This window comes from Maylandia zebra, linkage group LG2, assembly GCF_041146795.1.
Source record: "Maylandia zebra isolate NMK-2024a linkage group LG2, Mzebra_GT3a, whole genome shotgun sequence".
NCBI classification, from domain to species: Eukaryota; Metazoa; Chordata; class Actinopteri; order Cichliformes; family Cichlidae; genus Maylandia; species Maylandia zebra.
In genome coordinates this window covers 2294445-2315452 of record NC_135168.1, presented here as the reverse complement: position 1 = coordinate 2315452, position 21008 = coordinate 2294445, and the positions used below count along the sequence as shown (strand labels likewise).

The 21008-nt window shown below is 43.6% G+C and overlaps 2 protein-coding genes across 3 annotated transcripts in view; one reads left to right on the top strand and one right to left on the bottom strand.

The window, feature by feature from the left end:
* Positions 1–425: 425 nt before the first annotated feature.
* elf2a (E74-like factor 2a (ets domain transcription factor)) lies at positions 426–16371 on the top strand. 2 transcript variants are annotated; one of them, XM_023153444.2, is made up of 9 exons: positions 426–711; positions 3046–3129; positions 4803–5058; positions 6112–6219; positions 10109–10222; positions 10521–10604; positions 14096–14288; positions 14518–14772; positions 15115–16371. In XM_023153444.2, exons 2-9 carry the CDS (start codon positions 3055–3057, stop codon positions 15620–15622), a joined length of 1593 nt encoding a protein of 530 aa, XP_023009212.2. In that variant the 5' UTR covers positions 426–711; positions 3046–3054; the 3' UTR covers positions 15623–16371. The 2 variants fall into 2 exon arrangements, with proteins under 2 accessions (XP_023009212.2, XP_004566665.2); XM_004566608.2 differs by having other exon boundaries at positions 427–711; positions 10106–10222.
* Positions 16372–20158: 3787 nt separating this feature from the next.
* enpp6 (ectonucleotide pyrophosphatase/phosphodiesterase 6) overlaps positions 20159–21008 on the bottom strand; it is a 21376-nt gene continuing 20526 nt past the window's right edge. The window contains exon 8 of the mRNA XM_004566610.4: positions 20159–20958. Coding sequence (XP_004566667.3) covers positions 20759–20958 — 200 coding nt within the window. The 3' untranslated portion in view covers positions 20159–20758. The remainder of the gene's footprint in view (positions 20959–21008) is intronic.

Genomic DNA, 21008 nt, shown 5'->3' with positions numbered 1-21008 from the left:
ATTTCCCTCCATACCACAAACATGAACTATGAAAAATGTCTGAATATAAGAACCCTTTCTGTTGACTTTCAAGTGTCTTTTATTTATGTAAAACGGAAATCGACCAAAAGTGCTTTAAAGACAGACACATTTACGTTCCAGATTCCAAAAAACTTGGTTTTGGTGTGTTTTATTGTGTTGACTAATTATTTTGGGAAGTAATAAACACATCTATTTAGTTGGTATTAAAATATATTCAGAATTTGCTAATTAATGTTTTTTTTTTTATCTTAAATGATGACACACTGCTCTGCCCTGTATAAGCTCCCTTTATAAGTTTAAGGTATCGGCAATACTGGTCCTCCATCACGATTTAAAAAAAAAATCTCACACGCTGCTTTTTAGTGCTTTTTGTTTGTTTGCGTTTTTTTTTCAAGGAAGAACGTCGTCTTGACGTCACGGCGTACCGTGCCCTGACCTGGCTCGGTTGTGGCGAAGAGGCGGCGCGCCGGAAAGCTACAGGATAGCACGAAGGAAACACAACTTTGGGGTTTGTGTTCAAGAAAAACATTTATAGGCGTCTGCGAAGCGATTTCCGAGTAACGAAGACCCGCTGCAAACATCTTTTTATGCAAGCGAAGTAAGCGTTTTGGCCTTGGTTAACTTAGCAAACATTGGGCCCAGCTAGCGCTAGCCGTGGAACTGACTTTTCATCAGCAAAAGCAAAACAAGGTAAGGACAGAAAACTCGAGGCATTAACATGTCAACAGATTCTGCTACCGACCAGTGCACACTGCACATGTCATATTTGTTATAGAATTTACCTAGCGCGGGTATAAAATGTATAATAAAAACGATGTTCATGTTGGCTAGCTATCTGCTAAATGGACTGGTTCTTATATAGCGCTAACTGCTCAACAACTCCCCTTAATGCTAGCTTCTGCTAAACAGTCGTGATAACGCAATAAGAAAACGTTTTTACACACAAATAATGCCGCGTGGACAAAGTTACGAGCAACATTAAGTAAGATGGATGAGTCTTTATTGGAAACAGCAGAAGCATTAGCTAACAGGTTAGCTGTAGAGGTTGAAGCTTTAAGACTCGGTGACAAATAGCGGCGCCAACCTACTCAGGAAGTAAACATCAGCCTGCGTGCTGTGAACGGTCATTGTCTGATCTCCTCACACCAGCCGGTCGTGTCAGACCTGACGGACACAGCTACTACTCTGGACTGCTACTGTTGTGAAGTGCTCATATTGGAAGTTAGCCCACAGCACCGACTCGTTTATCCTGTCCTCGGAGCTGTGTGTGTTCTGGATCTTGGCTGTGTAAACAGTGCACAGGCAGAAAAAAACTCCAAATGTTAAAAGTTGCGTTTAAAAGTAAAATAAAGTTGAAACTCGAATTTCTGCTAAACATTTAAGCTTCTCATACAAACTGAGCAACTTGAAGGTTTTGACTTTATAGAGCTGTAGTGCTCAGGCTAAGTTAGGTTGCTACTGTCTGCTGCTCACAACCATAAACATTACTAATTTATCAGTTTGAATGGTAAATAAATATCAGGCAGATGAATCCATCCACAATTAATAAGTCAGTTATAAGCTGTATAATTCAAGCACGGTCTGAGACTAAGTCAGCAGCTCATCTGCATATGTTATTACAGCTCTTACTTCTGGAGCCTTACTGCAGATTTCTCGCTGTGTAAAACAAACCGCGGTGGCTGGAACAGCTGCAAAGTTCGCTTTTCTTTTCTTCATGTCGGAGTTTGTTGAGCGGAAGCTTCGATGAAGGACTCCCGCTCGCTTTTCCCAGTAAAAGTTTTAATGGTGATCACAGGAACAGCGCTGCTGTTTTCTGTCACTCTACCCGAGCTCAGCGTGTCGGTAACGGCTCCGCCTCTTTGCTCTCCGCGGCGTGTAAACAGACTCCACGTTAAACTATGCCAGCGTCATCATCACTGCTGCTGTTCTGTTATCAGTGTTTCTGTTGTGAAACGTTTTATTCACACGCTGCTCATGAATGCTTTTGTACTGCAGGTCTGCTTTTAGTCGCAGATGTGGGTGAAACGCTGGCTTTCATGTTGACATTGAAGCGCTACAGAGCTGTGCCTTAAACGAAGCATCGAAGCAAAGAATTTGTCCAGAAATCATTTTTATGATCGAATAATCCCAGATACTCTGAACTGTTGCAGCCCTGAAAATCACCAAAATTCAGTTTAATGAAAGAGATTTCATCCTTTATAACCACAATGTTAAAAGGAGAGCTGTGGTCAGCGTGGGCTTCTTATGATCCCAACCCTGTACAGATGCAAACACTTAGGATGGGGGAAAAACATCAGTACAGTATCTTATCGTGATATCTTGTATGCTGATATTGTATTGACACCAAATATGATATATTATTAAGTGAACTCTGGGAATACTCTGAACGAGAGGGCTCATCTCATCTGATAGGAGGCAACCTTTTTTTAAACAGTCACAGCTTGACTTGGACTGACTGCAGTCACTCAGAGAGATTGTTGAAAGCTTGCAAATAACGTCTGTGTGAGTTATAAATACAGACAGATTGCCAACATGTTGTCATCAGTCTCAATGAGTCTTTAATAATAAGGACAAGTCGTGGGGACACGGCTCATCTGGCTGCCAGCTGTTAGTATTCTGGGTATAATCCTATAAAACAAGAAGGTTGCCAACAACAAATGTAATAGTTAAATGTGAGTTTCTGTGTATGTGGGCACCAACCCATGATTTTCACTGATTCCCCCTGTTATTGCTGTACTACCAGGAAAAGATTGTGTGTAGTGGCCAAACTAAAATCCTATAATTGCAGAAGAACTCCATCCTTTATGGCAGGTTTCAGTGACAGTGGTCATTATGCTTAACAATGTCATTTTGCAGCAAAAAAACAAATAGCCTTATCTTATTCAGTAAAATAGATATTGATAAAGTTTAACTTTGCATTTCAAAAAGTTGATAAGTCGCAATATGTAATTGCAATGTTACAAATTTAAAAAAAACCCCAATTGTATCATGAAGTATTGCAATAATTTGTTTTTGTTTTTGCAGGAATGAGTGATGACCTCTGTGGTGGTGTCAGATGGTGGTGGGAACATAGTGGAGTATGTGACTGTGGTGGAGGACCCCCAACAGGTAAATGCTTGTATCAACATTGTGGCCATATTTGTTATTTTTGAATGTGTGTTTTATAATGTAATTATGTTTGTGTTTGACCTCCACACTCTGCTGACAGTCGACGAGTTAGAGCACTGTGATTTGATGCAGTAGGAGTGTTCAGGCCATTATCTCCTTTGTTATGAGCTTTATCAGTCAGTGTGTTTTAGCCGGCAAATTCAAAGTATGAAGTTGGCCTCTACAACTGTATTTCGACTTACCTCCGGCGATTTCTGGTCCTCCTGTGTCAGATGGCTCAGATGGGGTGCCACGCTATCAGAACAGCCAACCTTGCTCCGGCGCTGTACATCCTTCTGGCCAGATGATCTGATTGGCTGCTGGCTTGGCTTTGCATTGTGATTCTGTTTGCCAACCCTCTGACTTCCTTATTTAGTTTTCCCTTTGTGGATTAATTCGGAAAACCCAAAGTGGAGTATTTTACATTCAATTAACTAAACTAGGATGGATTACCAAAACAGAGTGACTAAACTGAGTTAACTGGAATGGGACTGAGCTGGCCAGAACTTTTGTTCCTATTTGGGGTTGTTAATATATTGTTTCCCTTATGAACCGGTTTTTGTTTTTCTATCCCACGGTCTGTTAGAAAAACTCAGATCATGTGACTCAGCAACACATGACACCTTTTTCGTTTCATGCATAATTTGTTTGAGCTTAGTGATTAACTTGATTTCCAGAAATGGTTCAAATCACTACAACAGTGCAGTGAATTCAGCACTGATCTGCAAGTAAAATAGAACCTCAGCTGTGTTTGAGCGTCTTCAGCTAATAACTACACATTTCCAAAATGACACCACTTAACAGCATGGTTGGTAATGCTAACAGCCAAGTAGCATAACATTGTGTTAACAGCTGGGAGGGAACTATGCTGCATTCAAGAAGAGTAAAGAAATATCGAGGAGAAAAAAGCGAGACTGGATATGCATCAGAAGTAACATTTAGCCAAAAGGAGAGCTCAGTCTGCTGTTCGAAAGGTTCAGGTTTCGTGTCTCTTGAGGCTGTTATGTCCTTCATGAAATCCAAATAAAGCTTGTTTGAAAGCTGTAGAAACATTAACACACTCCATGAAATGGAAATTACATAAAACTGAAAATCAGAACAGCCAGCCTGCTAAAGATGGACTCCAAACACTGTTTGAAAAATATGCTTTGCTAACAGGAGACGATTTATTGTTTTGGTTATGTGGATTTATTCTGTTTATGTTCTCTTCATTTTTATGGTGCTAAGAAAATCTATTCTATATTATGGCTGCAACGATTCATCGAGTATTTTGAATATTAAAAAAACCTCAAATTCTTCGCTTCGATGCTTCTTTAACACACAGCTCTGTAGCGCGCCGCTGTCTCCATGGAAACGTGAGCCACATTTGCAACTAAAACAGACGTGCAATGCAAACGTATTTAGGAGCAGCGTATGAATCAAAACCCTCCAGGTTTAAACAAAAACAGCAGTGATGATGAGGTTGGTACAGTTTAATGTGGAGCCAGAGTCTGTGCACATGTCACGAAGAGAGAAGTGAACTGATACAGTCTGTGTCTCAGGCGTCATGCATTCAGTCTTCAGTTGCAATAAAGTCTCTAAAAGCAGTAAAAACAGTCTTTTTTCATCTGTCAAACTGTGTCTACTGTGAGCAGCAGCCTGCTGAGGAGGAGGAGGAGGAAGAAGTGGTTCAGCAGGAAGTGGATGCAGTGATCATGGAGGAAGAGGTGGAAGAGGAGGAGGGGGTGGTGCTGCAGGAGGAAGGCTGTCCTGCAGTAATTGTAGAGGAGGTGCCCAGCGCTCAGGTGGAGGAGTGCTACTCTGCTCAGGTGTTGGTCTACGATGATGAGACGTACCTGATGCAGGATGTGGCTGAGGAGCAGGAGGTGGTCACAGAGGTGACGGAGACTGGTGAGTCCTCTGAGTGATGGCTTCTCTAGAAAAATGTCGTGTTTTTCTGTGTGTGAAATCTGTACATGATTGAAGTAGGAGGTTAAAAGAAGCTTAATCCATTATTTCTAAATTCTTTTTAGACTTCATTTATTTACTTATGTATTTATTATTTATTTGATATTAAATAGAACTGAAGCTCAGCTAACTGAAACCTGCACGTTTTCTGGCCTTGGTAAGAGATCAGAGGCCTGTACTGTGAAGCAGGATTTAGTCTTATCCAGGTGGCAAACTGGGTTTTCTGTACCACGGAAGTGGTTCACTTCTTCCAAAAGTAAATCACTATCTTGCTCTGGAGGAAATCAGGTTTGTTTGTGTTTTACTTTTTGTCTTTTTGTTGGCTGCAAAAAAACAAATCTATGAGCTTTAACGTGGTTCAGGTAACCCTGAATTCCCCTCAGTTATCCTTCCTTTGATACACTGTGATGCACTGAGTGTTTCTCTACTCAGTACATCTGTCTTCCTCCCCGTCCAGTCATGGCAGGTGGTTGCCCCACAGTGAATCTGGCTCTGCTGGAGCTTTCTTCCTGTTTAATGGGACATTTTCCCTCCCACCATCACAAAGTGCTTGTTTTATTTGTTTTATTTTTGAAATGTTTTCCCCCAAATACTTTAGATTATCTGGTTACTTTATACCTTTCAGTATAAAGTGCCATGATTTATGTTGTAATTTGATCCTGTATAAACAAACCTGGTAGTACAAACCCATTTGCTTACCAGAAAGTTGAGCTTGTGTTGTTGTAGACTGCCCTCTGCTGGCAGGAATGATGCCCAAGTCTTTTAGTCAGATTGCAGGAAATGGGAAAGAAGGAACAGACCGCTTGCACAGCCCCAAAGCAAGGAAGTAACACTTCATATTAGTTGAGGTTATGTTGTTTGTTTGGGTTTTATTTCCCCTTTTGTGGTTTTTTTCTTGTCCAAGATGAAATTTCTGTAGTTATTTAAAATGATAGGGCTGCTCCCAGCCTGTTTCTAGCAGAGGTGTATGTACTGACAGTCGGTTTCTCTCTGCAGTGGAGATGTCAGGTCACGACATGGTGTGTTTTGACAAAACGTTTGAAGCCGCTGAAGCGCTTCTGCACATGGAGTCTCCCGGAGGAATGCACAGTGAACGCAGCACAGGTAAACAGGCTGATGAATGACAGAATCTGTGTCACACAAAGCACTACATGTGTGACTTATGCAACTTACCTGCAGTGTCCATGAGGGTGGTGCCATATCGGATTGTGTGCAACAATACAGGGATAAATGTTTAATCAACATAAAAGTTTCATATCATGATATCAGTGATATAGCGATGCTTTGGTAAATGGACTGGTTGTTATATAGCGTTTTTCTACTCAAAGAGCTTTACACAACTTCCCATACAAGCACTTGTTCTAAGTACTTTCTGTTTAACTTTTCCACACACACATTCATAGTACGATGGATGCATCGAAGAGCAACTTGGGGTTAGCATCTTGCCCAAGGATATTTGGCATGCAGAGGGGGGGGATCAAACCAATAACCTTCTGATGAGCATATATAAAAACACCCAGCACGCCCCTGCGGGCGGTTTATCCTTCAAGCTCGGGTCCTCTACCAGAGGCCTGGGAGCTTGAGGGTCCTGCGCAGTATCTTAGCTGTTCCCAGGACTGCGCTCTTCTGGACAGAGATCTCCGATGTTGTTCCCGGGATCTGCTGGAGCCACTCGCCTAGCTTGGGAGTCACCGCACCTAGTGCTCCGATTACCACGGGGACCACCGTTACCTTCACCCTCCACATCCTCTCGAGCTCTTCTCTGAGCCCTTGGTATTTCTCCAGCTTCTCGTGTTCCTTCTTCCTGATATTGCTGTCATTCGGAACCGCTACATCGATCACTACGGCCGTCTTCTTCTGTTTGTCTACCACCACTATGTCCGGTTGGTTAGCCACCACCATTTTGTCCGTCTGTATCTGGAAGTCCCACAGGATCTTAGCTCGGTCATTCTCCACCACCCTTGGGGGCGTCTCCCATTTTGACCTCGGGACTTCCAGGTTATACTCGGCACAGATGTTCCTGTACACTATGCCGGCCACTTGGTTATGGCGTTCCATGTATGCCTTGCCTGCTAGCATCTTGCACCCTGCTGTTATGTGCTGGATTGTCTCTGCACCTGCACCTGGGGTCTTGCCTGGTGTGATAGACCCCAGCCTCTATGGATCTTGTGCTCAGAGCTTGTTCTTGTGCTGCCATGATTAGTGCCTCTGTGCTGTCTTTCAGTCCAGCTTTGTCCAGCCACTGGTAGGATTTCTGGATATCAGCCACCTCCTCTATCTGCCAGTGGTACATACCGTGCAGGGGCCTGTCCTTCCATGATGGTTCCTCGTCTCCCTCCTCTTTCTTGGGTTTCTGCTGCCTGAGGTATTCACTGAGCACTCGGTCAGTTGGGGCCATCTTCCCAATGTATTCTTGGATGTTCCTTGTCTCATCCTGGACTGTGGTGCTGACACTCACCAGTCCCTGGCCCCCTTCCTTCCGCTTAACGTACAGCCTCAGGGTGCTGGACTTGGGGTGAAACCCTCCATGCATGGTAAGGAGCTTTCTTGTCTTTATGTCAGTGGCTTCTATCTCCTCCTTTGGCCAGCCTATTACCCCAGCAGGGTACCTGATCACGGGCAGGGCGTACGTGTTGATGGCCCGGATCTTGTTCTTACCATTCAGCTGACTCCTCAGGACTTGCCTGACCCTCTGCAGGTACTTGGTGGTTGCAGCTTTTCTAGCGGCCTCTTCATGGTTCCCATTCGCCTGCGGGATCCCCAGGTACTTGTAACTGTCCTCTATGTCTGCAATGTTGCCTTCTGGTAGTTCAATCCCCTCAGTTCTGACTACCTTCCCTCTCTTTGTTACCATCCGACTACACTTCTCCAGTCCGAACGACATTCCAATGTCATTGCTGTATAGCCTGGTAGTGTGGATCAGTGAATCGATGTCTCGTTCACTCTTGGCATACAGCTTGATGTCATCCATGTACAGGAGGTGGCTGACAACTGCTCCGTTCCGTAGTCGGTATCCGTAGCCAGTCTTGTTAATGATTTCACTGAGGGGGTTTAGGCCTATGCAGAACAGCAGTGGGGACAGAGCATCTGCTTGGTAGATCCCGCACTTGATGGTGACTTGTGCTATGGGCTTGGAGTTGGCCTCTAGTGTTGTACGCCACATCCCCATTGAGTTCCTGATGAAGGCTCTTAGGGTCCCATTGATCTTGTACAATTCTAGGCATTCCAGTATCCAGCTGTGGGGCATTATAATAATAATAATAATAATGGATTGGATTTATATAGCGCTTTTCAAGGCACCCAAAGCGCTTTACAATACCACTATTCATTCACTCTCACATTCATACACTGGTGGAGGCAGCTACAGTTGTAGCCACAGCTGCCCTGGGGCAGTCTGACAGAAGCGAGGCTGCCATATCGCGCCATCGGCCCCTCTGGCCAACACCAGTAGGCAAGTAGGGTAAAGTGTCTTGCCCAAGGACACAACGACCAGGACAGAGAGCCCAGGGATCGAACCGGCGACCTTCCGGTTACAGATGCGATTCCCAACCCCCTGAGCCACGGTCGCCCCATTGAGTCATAGGCCTTTTTGTAATCAATCCAGGCAGTGCACAGGTTGGTCAGTCTGGTCTTGCAGTCTCGGCTGACTGTTCTGTCTACCAGTAGCTGGTGTTTTGCGCCTCTGGTATTCTTGCCAATTCCTTTCTGTGTCCCGCTCATGTATTGACCCATGTGCCTGTTCATCTTAGCCGATATGATGCCTGACAGGAGCTTCCATGTAGTACTGAGGCAGGTTATTGGTCGGTAGTTGGAGGGGACCGGTCCCTTCTTGGGGTCCTTGGGGATCAGGACCGTCCGACCTTCGGTTAGCCATTCGTCTCTCGTTAACTAGCAGCTGGTTCATTTGTGCTGCCAGACGCTCGTGGAGTGCAGTCAGCTTCTTCAGCCAGTAGGCGTGAACCATGTCGGGCCCTGGTGCTGTCCAACTCTTCATACTGGAGACCCTTTCTTGGATATCTGCCACTGTGATGGTTACTGGACCCTGTTCAGGGAGGTCGCTGTGGTCTGCCCTCAGATCCACTAGCCACTGAGCATTGCCGTTATGGGTTGCGTCCTTCTCCCATATGCTCTTCCAGTATTGCTCCGTCTCCAGGCTTGGTGGTGCTGTTCTCATATTGTTCCCCTGCCACTGAGAGTATACCTTTGCTGGTTCTGTGGAGAACAGCTGGTTTATTCTCCTGCCTTCTATCTCTCTGGTGTACCTCCTCAAGTTTCCAAGGCCTCAGGTATGGACAGCTTGCTATATTTCTTAGGCACCTTATTTGTCGCACCTTTCTGCAACTCCGTTAGTTGGCTAACCTCCCTCCGTGCTACTTTGATCTTGCCCTCTAGCCTCCTTCTCCATGGAGGGTACTGCCCCTTGTGGCTGTTCAACTTGTAGCCAAGCATCTCACTGATCACTGCTGCCGTATTGTAGATCAGCTTGTTAGTGTCGGTAATCGTGGTTGTAGGTATCGTCCGTAGTGCTGCATTAACATCATCTAGCAGACCTTCTGAGGGTACTTCACGTAATCTTGGTAACCGGCTACGGGGGATCCAGGTTTCAAGCTTGGCCATGATCCTATCTTTCAGGTCAGTTCCTCTCGCACTCAACGATCCTTCTCCTATCGCACTTGGGGCTATGTACCCAATCTCGGGTGGGGGTGATGATATCTCCCCCCTGACCTGGCGTCCTGACTCCTCCTTGCCATAGCATTTGTGTTGTACCTCGCCAATCTCTAGCTGTGAGAGCAGTCCCTTCTTTCGAATGTTGGAACACTGAGCTACTAGTTGTTTCGCCGTCATTGTGGATGTTGGATATCGAAGATATTGAAGAATCTTATGAGAATGTGAGGCCAGATTTATTGTTGTACACAGTCTGAAAGTCTTCATGTCTGTCTCACTTCATGATGCAGCAGAAGGAGAATAGTGTTGTTTTGTGTTCCCTCAGCAGATGATGTGATGATGGAAACGGTGGTGGAGGTGTCTACAGAGTGTGGACCCATGGAGGAAGAGAGCTTCCCCATCCCTCCTGGCTGTGAACCTGTAGCCAAGAAGAAGAGAGGAGGTCAGTGTCAGCACAGCTCACCTGTTGTCACCTTTTATTTTGTTTGCTGATGTTCAGTTTTTCATTCTAAAGCTGTACAACTGTAAAGCAACAGTAGGCAGCTCTCTAGTTAAAGCATGAAGCTGTGTTAGTACAAACGAGGTAGTTCAGTAAAGACAACTTCCTCTGAAAGCTGCCGTATGCCAAGATTTGTTCCAACTTATGAGTGGAGTAAGGTAACATAAAGTATGAAAAGTCAATCAGCTCAACAGACAATGTGGCAGAAGAATAAGCTCGATCTATGTGTGGGTTTGTACAGGTGGACGTAAGGCTAAGACACACCAGCCTTCTTCCAACGGCTCCTTTGATCTGGGCATCAAGAAGAGGCCAAGAGAGGGAAAAGGTCTGTAGCTGCTCTCTGCCTGTAGACAGCTCCTGTCTCTGTTAGCTGCTAGCCTAGAATGACTGGATATAACCCAGATACAGTATTTTCCCACTTTATGATTTTTGCATATTTGTCTTACTTAAAGGGAGCTGCAGCTACCGATTAAATGTTAGTGGAAGGCAAAAGAAAAAATAGTTGTGACAGTATTTTATCTCCTGGGTAAGCTGTCTGTGTTTATTTGTGCTAGTGAACGAGTATGTGTTGTTGTAACCTTATACATGCACATTTAATAACATTCTGATGGTGTAAATGTTCATCAAGGTAGTAATAGCTAATGGGTTAGCTGCCAACTTCAGCACGCTGCCAAATGTAACTGGCTAAAGCCTAACCTGTTACCAGACAGGCACTTTGCACTTTTGAACATCTGTAAAACCTGTAACTCTGGTACCATTTGCTCAATTGACAGAATTTCAGGGCTTCCTAAAAGCAGCGACTCTGGTCTTTTTAGTGATATTAGGATAATTACGGTATTCCCAGGCACGTCACAGCAGACAAAGGTTGATTGAGTGGAGACAGTGAGTGTAATAGGGCTCTGCAGAAAACAGATATTTCTCTCACCCCAACCAATCACAGCAGATGGCCCCGCCCCTCCCTGAGCCTGGTTCTGTTGGAGGTTTCTTCCTGTTAAAAGGGAGTTTTTCCTTCCTACTGTCGCCAAAGTGCTGCTCATAGGGGGTCATATGATTGTTGGTTTTTCTCTGTATGTATTATTGTAGGGTCGACCGTACAATACAAAGCGCCTTGAGGCGACTGTTGTTGTGATTTGGCACTGTGTAAATATAATTGAATTGAAAAAAATGTAATATTCTAGAAGAGGTTGGAGTTCCCTTTGTTTGTTTGGTTTGTTTTGGGGGGGGGGGGGTTCTGTTGCTGACCTAAACCCAACAGGAGCTCTCACCAGTTAAACATGGTATAAAGCTATGCTAACAGTCCATCTGCATATTTTAACTCCTTTAGCTTTACTGTAGATTTTTGCTGTGTAAAGCCAAGGTGTATGCAAACACCTACATGCTTCACTTTTCTTCATGTCAGAGTTTGTTGATCGGGTGTTTTGATGAAGGACCATCTTTTTCCAGTAAAGTGCTCTGGTCCAAACCAGTTGATGAGTGTGTAAGTTTTTCCCTGTGGTTTGGAGAAAAATGTGACTCCAAGCAAATCAAAATGTGACTAAAAACCATGTGACAATGTTCAGTCTGCTCATTGGCCGGATGTGCAAGAGCAAAAAGTAAATATAGGAAAAAATACGTTATGTGACACATCTGTAGTACAGATACAACCACTGAAAACTGCCACTTCAGCCATCAGCTGACATCAGCCGATTAGAGCCCCCCCATTTAACCTTTGGTAGTTTCCACTATAAACACGCCCCTTTCACTCAGTTGCAGAGTGTGACCAAGAGATGGTGCTTTAAAAAAAACAACAACCTTGGATTCTTTTCACAGCCCACTGTGTTGATTTGAGGCTATATAAATCAAACTGAATTATATTACACATTATTTTGATAACTTTCATGAAAACCTCTTCACCCATTAAAGGATAACAACTTAAGTTTTGAAAATATAAAATAAATAAAACTTTACACTCAGTTTGACCATTCAGACATTTACACTGACCAGCGTTCGACCAGTGTTCGACCAGTGTTAACGTGATAGATGTCCGTGGGTGTGTAGCTGTTATCAGCTGGTTGGCCTGGGTCTTTGGAAATGTGAGAAAACTACTGAAGCATCCTCATGGTGTCTTCACAAAAATGGGACATTAGAAGACTACCAAAAACAGCAGTCTACACTATGTGAAGACCATAAATTTAAGGTTACATATTTGATATTCAGTTATTTTTGTTTCTGTTGAAACATTCAGTTTGTTTCAAGGAGGCGAGCACATGCTCTCACAGTTACCTCAGATGTCTGAGTTTTCATGAACGCAGCGCTGCCTGGAAACTGTTTCTCTTACTGAGCTGACATAAATTAATGTTCTGGCTTATCAGATCATTCGTCAAGTAGAAATTACTTCTATATTGTTAAGTTACACTCTGTTATCAATTCAACGTGATGTCACAAAGTCTGCAGATGTAGTAACAACAGTTTTAGTAACTCTGGGCCGGATTTTAACAGTAATGCGAAACTTTTTGTGAAACAATTTTGTGATAAATTTTTCTTAAAGGACAAAACGCATCAACGGCATTCGGTAAGCTGAGGCAGTCATTGCAGCAGGGTGCAAGATGCTAGCAGGGAACGCATACATGGACCGGCGTTCTGTAGTCCGTACTTCACATCCAACACTTCATTGTTCTTGGTGATGTAAGCTTGGATGCAGCTGTTTGGCCATAGTAACCCATTCCATGAAGCTCGCTATTCACTGTTCTCGAGCCAGTCTAAAGGTCATATGAAATTTGAGCTCTGTAGCGATCGACTATCCAGGAAGTTGGCACCTCAGCATCTGCTGACAGCACTTCTTTGATTTTACGTGGCCTGCCACTTTATGGCTGAGTTGGTGAAACACAGGCACTACGACTAAGCACACATATCCCATCCACTGTAGCAACTACAAACCCTTCACCGAGGCAGCTTGTTATTTTCATGTACATCACCAGGTTTGTAGTAAAAACAAAAATGCATTTTGGGTCAATTTGAAATGTAAAAGTAAGGTTGCAGGTCAGATGTGACGTTTGGGTGAAAAATGTAATTTCCCATGTACCAGGATCTTTCCCTAAGCGCTGCAAAGGAAGGAGAATTTTAAGACCTTTTCACCTTATTCTACCTTGAAGAGGTCAAAGGTGCATGCATGACCACACTCCACATTCCCTACACATTTCATCAGCATTCATTCAAAATCTTTAAGTTGTTGTATTTAAAGAAAGAATGAGAAACATACCAGCTTTACCCGAACCAGCCTGGGTGGCTCGAGCTAGCTCTACCAGCATAATAATGTGGTCAAATACCACAGAAGTACAAAATATATCACTTGTAGGGTAATGTGGATAGCAAAAAGGATATCAACACTTTACCGTACAAGTGTCTTTCTTATTGGTGAATATCAGAGGCAGATCTTTATGATGTTCTGTTTGGGCCTCCTAGACGAGTCGTTGATGTGCTCTTTGAGTAATTTCAGTCACTGCATCGATCTATCAGCCTGGTCTATCAGGTTGGAAAAGCTTACAGTCAGGTGCCATTTATCAAGGCGGGTAAATCGATTTTACACCGGGTCATGTTGGCTGTTTTTAACAAATGAAACAAAAAATGTTGAATGAGGTCGGCTGAATGAATTTCCTTTGGTTGCTTTTGAATAATATAAAAATAAGATAAAAACACGGGACTGAGACAGGCGTCACCAATAATAATAATAATAATAATAATAATAATAATAATCTGCACTAGTCTTTGAACTTGACTGCTTTTCTGCATTTTCAGGACCTCAGTGTTGAAAGTCCGTGTATCATGTGCTCCCCACAGGTAACACCACCTACCTCTGGGAGTTTCTGCTGGAGCTTCTGCAGGATAAGAACACGTGTCCCAGATACATCAAGTGGATGCAGAGAGAGAAGGGCATCTTCAAACTTGTTGATTCAAAGGCTGTTTCTAAACTGTGGGGTAAACACAAGAACAAGCCTGACATGAACTACGAGACTATGGGCCGGGCCCTAAGGTGAGCTGTTTTGCTCCATGAGCACATCACAGTCTGCAATCGGGATTTACCAGGACACGATGATTAAAGACACATCAGACGCAAACAGACAGAAAGACCAAATAATGACTCACAATTATTTTATGAACTCAGAGGGAAAGTAGTTTATGTTTTTACTCTCTGACATGAGTTTTGACCGCCTATCCTGATGTTCTGGAGAGTTCATACTCCATGTGTTGTTTCTGTATAGGTATTACTACCAGCGTGGCATCCTTGCCAAAGTTGAGGGTCAGCGGCTGGCCTACCAATTTAAAGACATGCCCAAAAACATTCGAGTGATCGATGATCACGAGGAGGCAGAGGAAGTGGAGGACAGCGAGACCGTGGTGTCCAGTCAGAATCTGGCTCGCCAGCAGGGCCAGGCCACCCTGGGCGCTACGTCTCTCACCACCTCCCAGCCTCAGCAGACCTACGTCACTGTCATCCCCAGCAACACCACCACCAGGTCAGACAGACATGTGCTCATTTAGTCTTCCTGTGCCCTGTAGGATGTGATTGTCCGACTCTAAACAAATACATACATTAAGGCTAATTTTCACTACTGCTCTACAAAACTGTCAAAGACTGTTTTAGGGGAAACCTTGTGCTGTTTGATCAGATCATGAACCTCTGGTCTTATACAGGAGAAATGATCTGTTTGGATGTGGTGCACTGAGGATCACATGCTTCAAGTTTATATGATCAGCATTGAGCACATTTAGTGTGGATCCTGACATGTTGTGTATGTGTGGTGATTTTATTTATTTATGTATTCAGTGTTTACTCTTTTGCTTGTCTATCCCTGCAGGCCCATCCGAGCTATGCCAGTGGTCATGACCAACTCGCTAGGTCAAATGGCGTTAAACTCTCCACCCATCCTCACAACTACCACAGGAGTCCCAGTGACTGTAGCGAGCACCTCTGCTAGCACTGCCCCTAAACTTGTGATCCAGGCACTGCCCACCATGCTTCCTGCTGGGACAAAAGCAGGAGAGAAGATCACCATCATCACAATCCCAGCCAACCAGCTGGCAACGCTCATGCAGGCCAACCCATCAGGCCAGGTCACGCAACTCATCCAGGCCAAACCTGTCACTGCACAGCTAGCGCAGGCCGCCATCAAACCGCAGCTCATCCTGGCCAAACCAGCCACAATGGCTCAGGCGCTGCCACATATGTCTGTCCAGTCTCACTTAGCCCCCACCAAAAGCCCCATTCAGCCCCCAAAGCGTGACGCAGTACAATCAGACGTGGCAGCAGAGGCCCTGCCCACCTCCAGCTCGCCGGCAGTGTCAGTGGAAAAACTATCATCCTGAGAGCCAGGGTCCCCGAGGGGGTTTGGTGTGGAGAGGGATGTACAGAAAGTGACTGTGGACACTACTGAGGAAGTGCAGGGAACATCCCACACCACCTCCTCCTGACACATAACTGAGCTTCTCCCTTATTGGCTTAGACCGTCCGACCGACGCTGGTCTCTAAGGAGACACTTTGACTATCTGGCTGCTGAAGCCGCGCAGAGGACGAAAGGGACTGTTAGACATACACATCGATGGTTCGCAGCTCAGAAACGTGGGCGGCCTTAGATCGTAAATGACAAGTTGTTTTTGTAATCAAAGCTAACATAAGAGGCTAGCAGGACTTTATTGTAAACGGAAGCTTAAAAAGGATTTTTGATACTCGACGAGTATGTATCAGTACACATGTAGTTTGAATTCCTCTGTAGCCCCTTTCACATTTGGGTTACAGACTTTAAGACTGTAAAACTTAAATGGCAGAGTAAGTGGGGCATTGCTTTAGACACATTCACAATGACTGAAACTGGCGCTTGTTTCAGGCTTTCATGGGTCGTCTGCAGAGCTCTCCTGAACTCAACAGGACTGTCACTATTTCCCACTGTTATCCTCTTTTTTTTACTGTCCCTAGAGTGGGGGTCAAGGATATCTGCATCCAGAAAAAAGAACTGATTGTGTGCTCCGCAGAAGTATATTATGATTTTTTTCTTGTACTCTCAGTGTATTGAAGTAGATTTTACTGAAATATGTATAAAACAAATGTTAATTCAGAATGTCTGGAGTGGGTTCATTTAACCATCTGAACAGTAGCTTAGTGGTTTATTAAAAAGCTCTGATGGACACCAGGTCCACAGAAAAATGCTCCTGCTCACCCTACAGATTCAGTTCAGTGTCTGTGCACAAAGTATAACATGACTCCTATTAGTTTACCTAGGAAATAGCCCAATAGCAGCTCTACTTTTAGGAGGGCCTAAAAGTAGAGCTGCTACTCCTCCACGTTGAAATGAGCCAGTTAAAGTGGTTCGGGCACCTGACAAGGATCCTCCTAGGCGAGACCCCGGTGCAGACCCAGGACATGCTGGAGACATTAGATCTCTTGGCTGGCCTGAGAACGCCTTGGTGTTCCCCAGATAAGCTAGAGGAGGTGACTGGGGAGAGGGAGGGAGGCCTGGGCCTCTCTGCTTAGGCTGCTGCCCCTGTGACCTGGCTCTGGATAAGCAGCAGAAAATGGATAGAATGGAGCGTAAAGATTAGAGTGTTTATTAGTCTTGGCAGTCAAATTCACTTTTTATTATGGCAAACAAAGTCCACAAACATGGCAAAAAGCAGGCAAATATCTCACTCAAGATGCTGTTTGAGGATGCACAATGTATTCCCTCCCCCTATGGTCCATACCTCCATGCTGCGTCCTACACCAGCCTATGGGGCTCCAGCTACTAAAGTGTGACAGTAGTAATGCACTTCCTGCAGACAAAGGATGATTAGGATCTCCTCTAGAATCAGGCACTTCCTTTCAGGCCATTTGAAAGCATCCAGTGGCCAGTAGATGAAGCCATCCTTCAGCTCACCAAGAGCTGAAAGAAGTAGATCTTTCTTTAGTGCACCTTATTTCAGTGCCACACTCCTGCAGCTAAAGGAAAACGAATAGATTTTTAAAAAACAATAAATTTGTAACACTTGGTGATGAAGAGTCACAAAGTCAGTGGTTATTATGCTTCATTCACTAAGCTGACAGTCGAAGGCATTGCACTAAAAAAAGAAAAAGAAAGAAATTGTTAATTATAATTATATAATTAATTATAACCTGATGACTGTTGAGAAAAATATATTGTTAAACTAAGTTTTATCTTTTATTATCAGTGCAGTTTTGAATCCTCTGACTGTTTTTACATTATTTTGTTTTCAACAATTAACATTAATGAATTTTAGCTGAAATATTCCTCAAGTGGCATGTGTTATATGGAGGGCCAGGAGTGCCAAAATTGATTAATCAAATGCACCATTAAATAATTAATTAATTCTCTCATTAATTAATTATTGACATGTTTAGTAAGTTATTTAATGATATATTAATTAATGAACACAGGCGCAGGGCCAGGAGGGCCAGGAGTGCCAAAATAATTAAAATATATTTTATTTGTCAGACCCGCCCATCAAAGTCAGGGGGCGGGGTTAAAGCTGATCGAGTCAAATCCATTGCTTTGCCTGGTGACCATTGTTTCAGTGGGTGTTTCTCAGCACCAACAACAGAAATTTGGAAACTAACAAAGCTCGCCTATACTTAAAATATCCTGTTTGTGTCTCACTAACTACACTTTTCATATGTTTTTAGCATGTAGTGGTTTAATCTTCAGATATCTGGTCAGTTTGTCAAGAGAGAGCCTGTTTGCAAAAGTGCTCTGATGGTTTCGGAGATGTCTGCCAAGCACAGTATCACTGTGACAGACCTGCTCGCCTCACAAGCAGTCAGGCGAGCACGGCTCCTGATACACTGCTGTCATAACCCTCGCTGACTGTCACCTCTGAGGCTGAACACTGACTTTATTTGAGGTTATATCTATCAGGTCTTTCTCCCCTGATGTTCGTATGAGTCATACTTGTTTCAGTCGCCAATTCTGAAGTAAAACTAACATTGAAAACATGTTTAAGGAGAAGTGAGAGCAAATAAATTCGATTAACATCTGATCTGATTTTTTGTTTTATTCATCAGCATGACCTGTGTATACAGTATAAACTATTAAAAGAGATGACGTTGGTGTTTCCGTCATGTAATGACTGAGTGCAGTCCAGCTGCTGTCCCAGAGTCCTGCACACCACGGAGCGACGTCAGCATATCCAGGATGTCTTTCTGTTTTCTGGCTTCACTGACCCTAACACTGGGACCAGGATAAAAGGTCACGCAAAGCTGGTTATCAGCTTTCTAACTCAACCCAGGGTTTGCCAGCGTGGGCACAGGAAAGTGTTGGCAGCATCAAACTAATCCAATGGTCAGCCATGAGTCTCATTCACAGCTCTTCCACAGAAAATGATCCTTAATACTGCCAACTTTTCCAGAGATGTGAAAACTGCAATATACAGAACATACAAATATACCAGCTGAACGCAACAATGTTTCAAAAAGAGATGATTGCTTCAGTTTGTTGCAGATCAAAGTCGAATGAATGTGATTGGTTGAACAGGTGTTCTTGCTTCGGTGTTATCCATCAGTGTAAGAGACTCAGCTGCAGATTAGAATCAAGCAGAATAACATTCATACATTTAATAAATCACCTTCCTTCCTACTGTCGCCAAAGCGCTTACTCATAGGGGGTCAAATGATTGTTGCAGTTTTCCTTGTACTATTTTAGGGTCTTTACCTTAAAATATAAGCTTCCAGTTCACCTCAGTGCTTCTTACCTTCAAAGCGCTTCATAACCTCCATATGTATCTGATCTTCTCCACACGTGCTCACTGCTCTTCTTCAGCTTCCCTTCTGTCTGTTCCACCTGCTCCACTTCCACATCTCCAGACTACAAACTCTCTACTTGCAGCTTAAAACCATCTATTCAGAACTGACTTCATCATGACTCCGTCTTAGTCTATTTTTACCTTGTTTAGCTTTTATGCTTACAGACTTGTTTTATCTTTGTCTACCTTATGTTTTTATTTTGGTGTGCTAATGCAGAGGTTCCCAAAGTGTGCCCTCCCCCCGGGGCGCAGAACCATTGCAGGGGGGGCGCGGTATGAAAAGAAAAAAAGAACACTTGGACACTGCTAGCATAATGGACAGGTTTTTGACGGGGCGCCCACACAAACGCAAAGCAGGAGATGAAGCGTCGCTGAATATGTTTCCAAGACAAAGACTAGAAAATATGGTGAAGCAAATCTTCCCTTTGGCTTCACCTGCACAGGTGCTGAGGTAGGTCTCCCTGCAGGGTTGGTTTTCCCTGCGTCGGGAGCAGCGCTGGGCTCTTCAAATCACGGACAAACAGGATCCCACATCCTTGATCTTTAGTTCACAAACACTTGTTGTAATGACTAACTACTCCTGACATGTTGGAGATGTTTGCTCTTTATACAGTAAAGTTACAGCAGGATACAAATAACATCAGGCTGATCCTGCCACGATTTGTTCCCTCGGTTCAAACAAACAGGATCCCACAGCTGTTTATGTTTTTAAACCCATTTTGCACAGAGAGGCATTTGTTTTAAAAATGTATTGACAGCAATGTTGAATATTATTACACGGGAAAAAAACCCAACTACATGTAAAATAATCACAGCGTGACGCCCCTGCCTTTGTAAATGGAGGGACAGTAACATGAAGATTTTTCTTGTAAAACAAAGGGGGGCCTAGCAAAAAAGTTTGGGAAGCACTGTACTAATGTAAGGTGACCTCGAGGGTCTTTAAAGGCGCCTATAAATACAAAGTTTAATCATTGTTACTATTATTATAAATTGCTGTTGTAATTTGGCTCTGTATAAATCAAATTAAATCAATATCCATTATTTCTCAAGTTTTCTATACTGGAGCTCAGGACACTGTGTTACACATTAATACTAACTGCACAACTACGACAATGACAAGCACACTTTTTCAGATTTATTCATATAGATCACTTTTCACAAAAGGTGTGTTACACAGGCTGTCACAGCTTTAAGACAGCTAAGAACGTGAAAACAAGGACCAATAATCAAACACCATAAAGACTGAAAAGCATTTTAAAATCACCCAACAATAAGAAAACAGTCAATCAAAATCAGTGAAAGGTGAGTGTGACGGACCTGTGAAAGGCACTGACACCAAACACAGACGTTTTTGTCACACCAAAGAGGAAATGTGTGACGTGCCACGATGCTCTCACTTACAGCACAAAAAACTGTTGCTCTCAACCAGATTTGCTGCCTGCAACTTTGTCCACTTTCCAAAGACTGAAGGGCTTATTGGCACCAAACCAAAACAGTAACTGTAAAAATAGTCTGTTAAATATCTGGAGGCAGACAGGTAGATTAGGATGCAGTTTATGTGTTGTTGATATTTTATTCTGAATACTATAACGATCTCAAGCTGATTTATTCCCGTCCTCTCACAGATACTTTCTTTCACAAATGTTTCTAGAAAATAAAATAATTTCTAGCTATTATCAAACGCCGTAAACAAACCTGTTAAATCATTTCGGACTATGTTGTCAGTATGATTGCTAGTAGACCAACAGAGTAGATCCAGAAGGGATGAGATACACCATTAGAACTATTCAGCAAGCACTCGACCCGAGACCAGGACCCATTATTGGGCAGAGGATCCACTCCCAACGTCCAGCACATCAGATTATAGATGTCCACCGATCGGATTGGAGCTGCCCGAACATTCATCTTGAAGTCTAAAAGAAATGAAGCAAACAAACGTCTTTTAACCTAAGCAGAATAACAG

Bases quoted from the DNA above. Each gene is read 5' to 3' on its own strand.
- elf2a (XM_004566608.2), top strand. From the start codon at position 3,055: ATGACCTCTGTGGTGGTGTCAGATGGTGGTGGGAACATAGTGGAGTAT. The intron at 5,059-6,111 runs GTGAGTCCTCTG...TTCTCTCTGCAG, and splicing joins CACAGAGGTGACGGAGACTG to TGGAGATGTCAGGTCACGAC. The intron at 14,773-15,114 runs GTCAGACAGACA...CTATCCCTGCAG, and splicing joins CCCAGCAACACCACCACCAG to GCCCATCCGAGCTATGCCAG.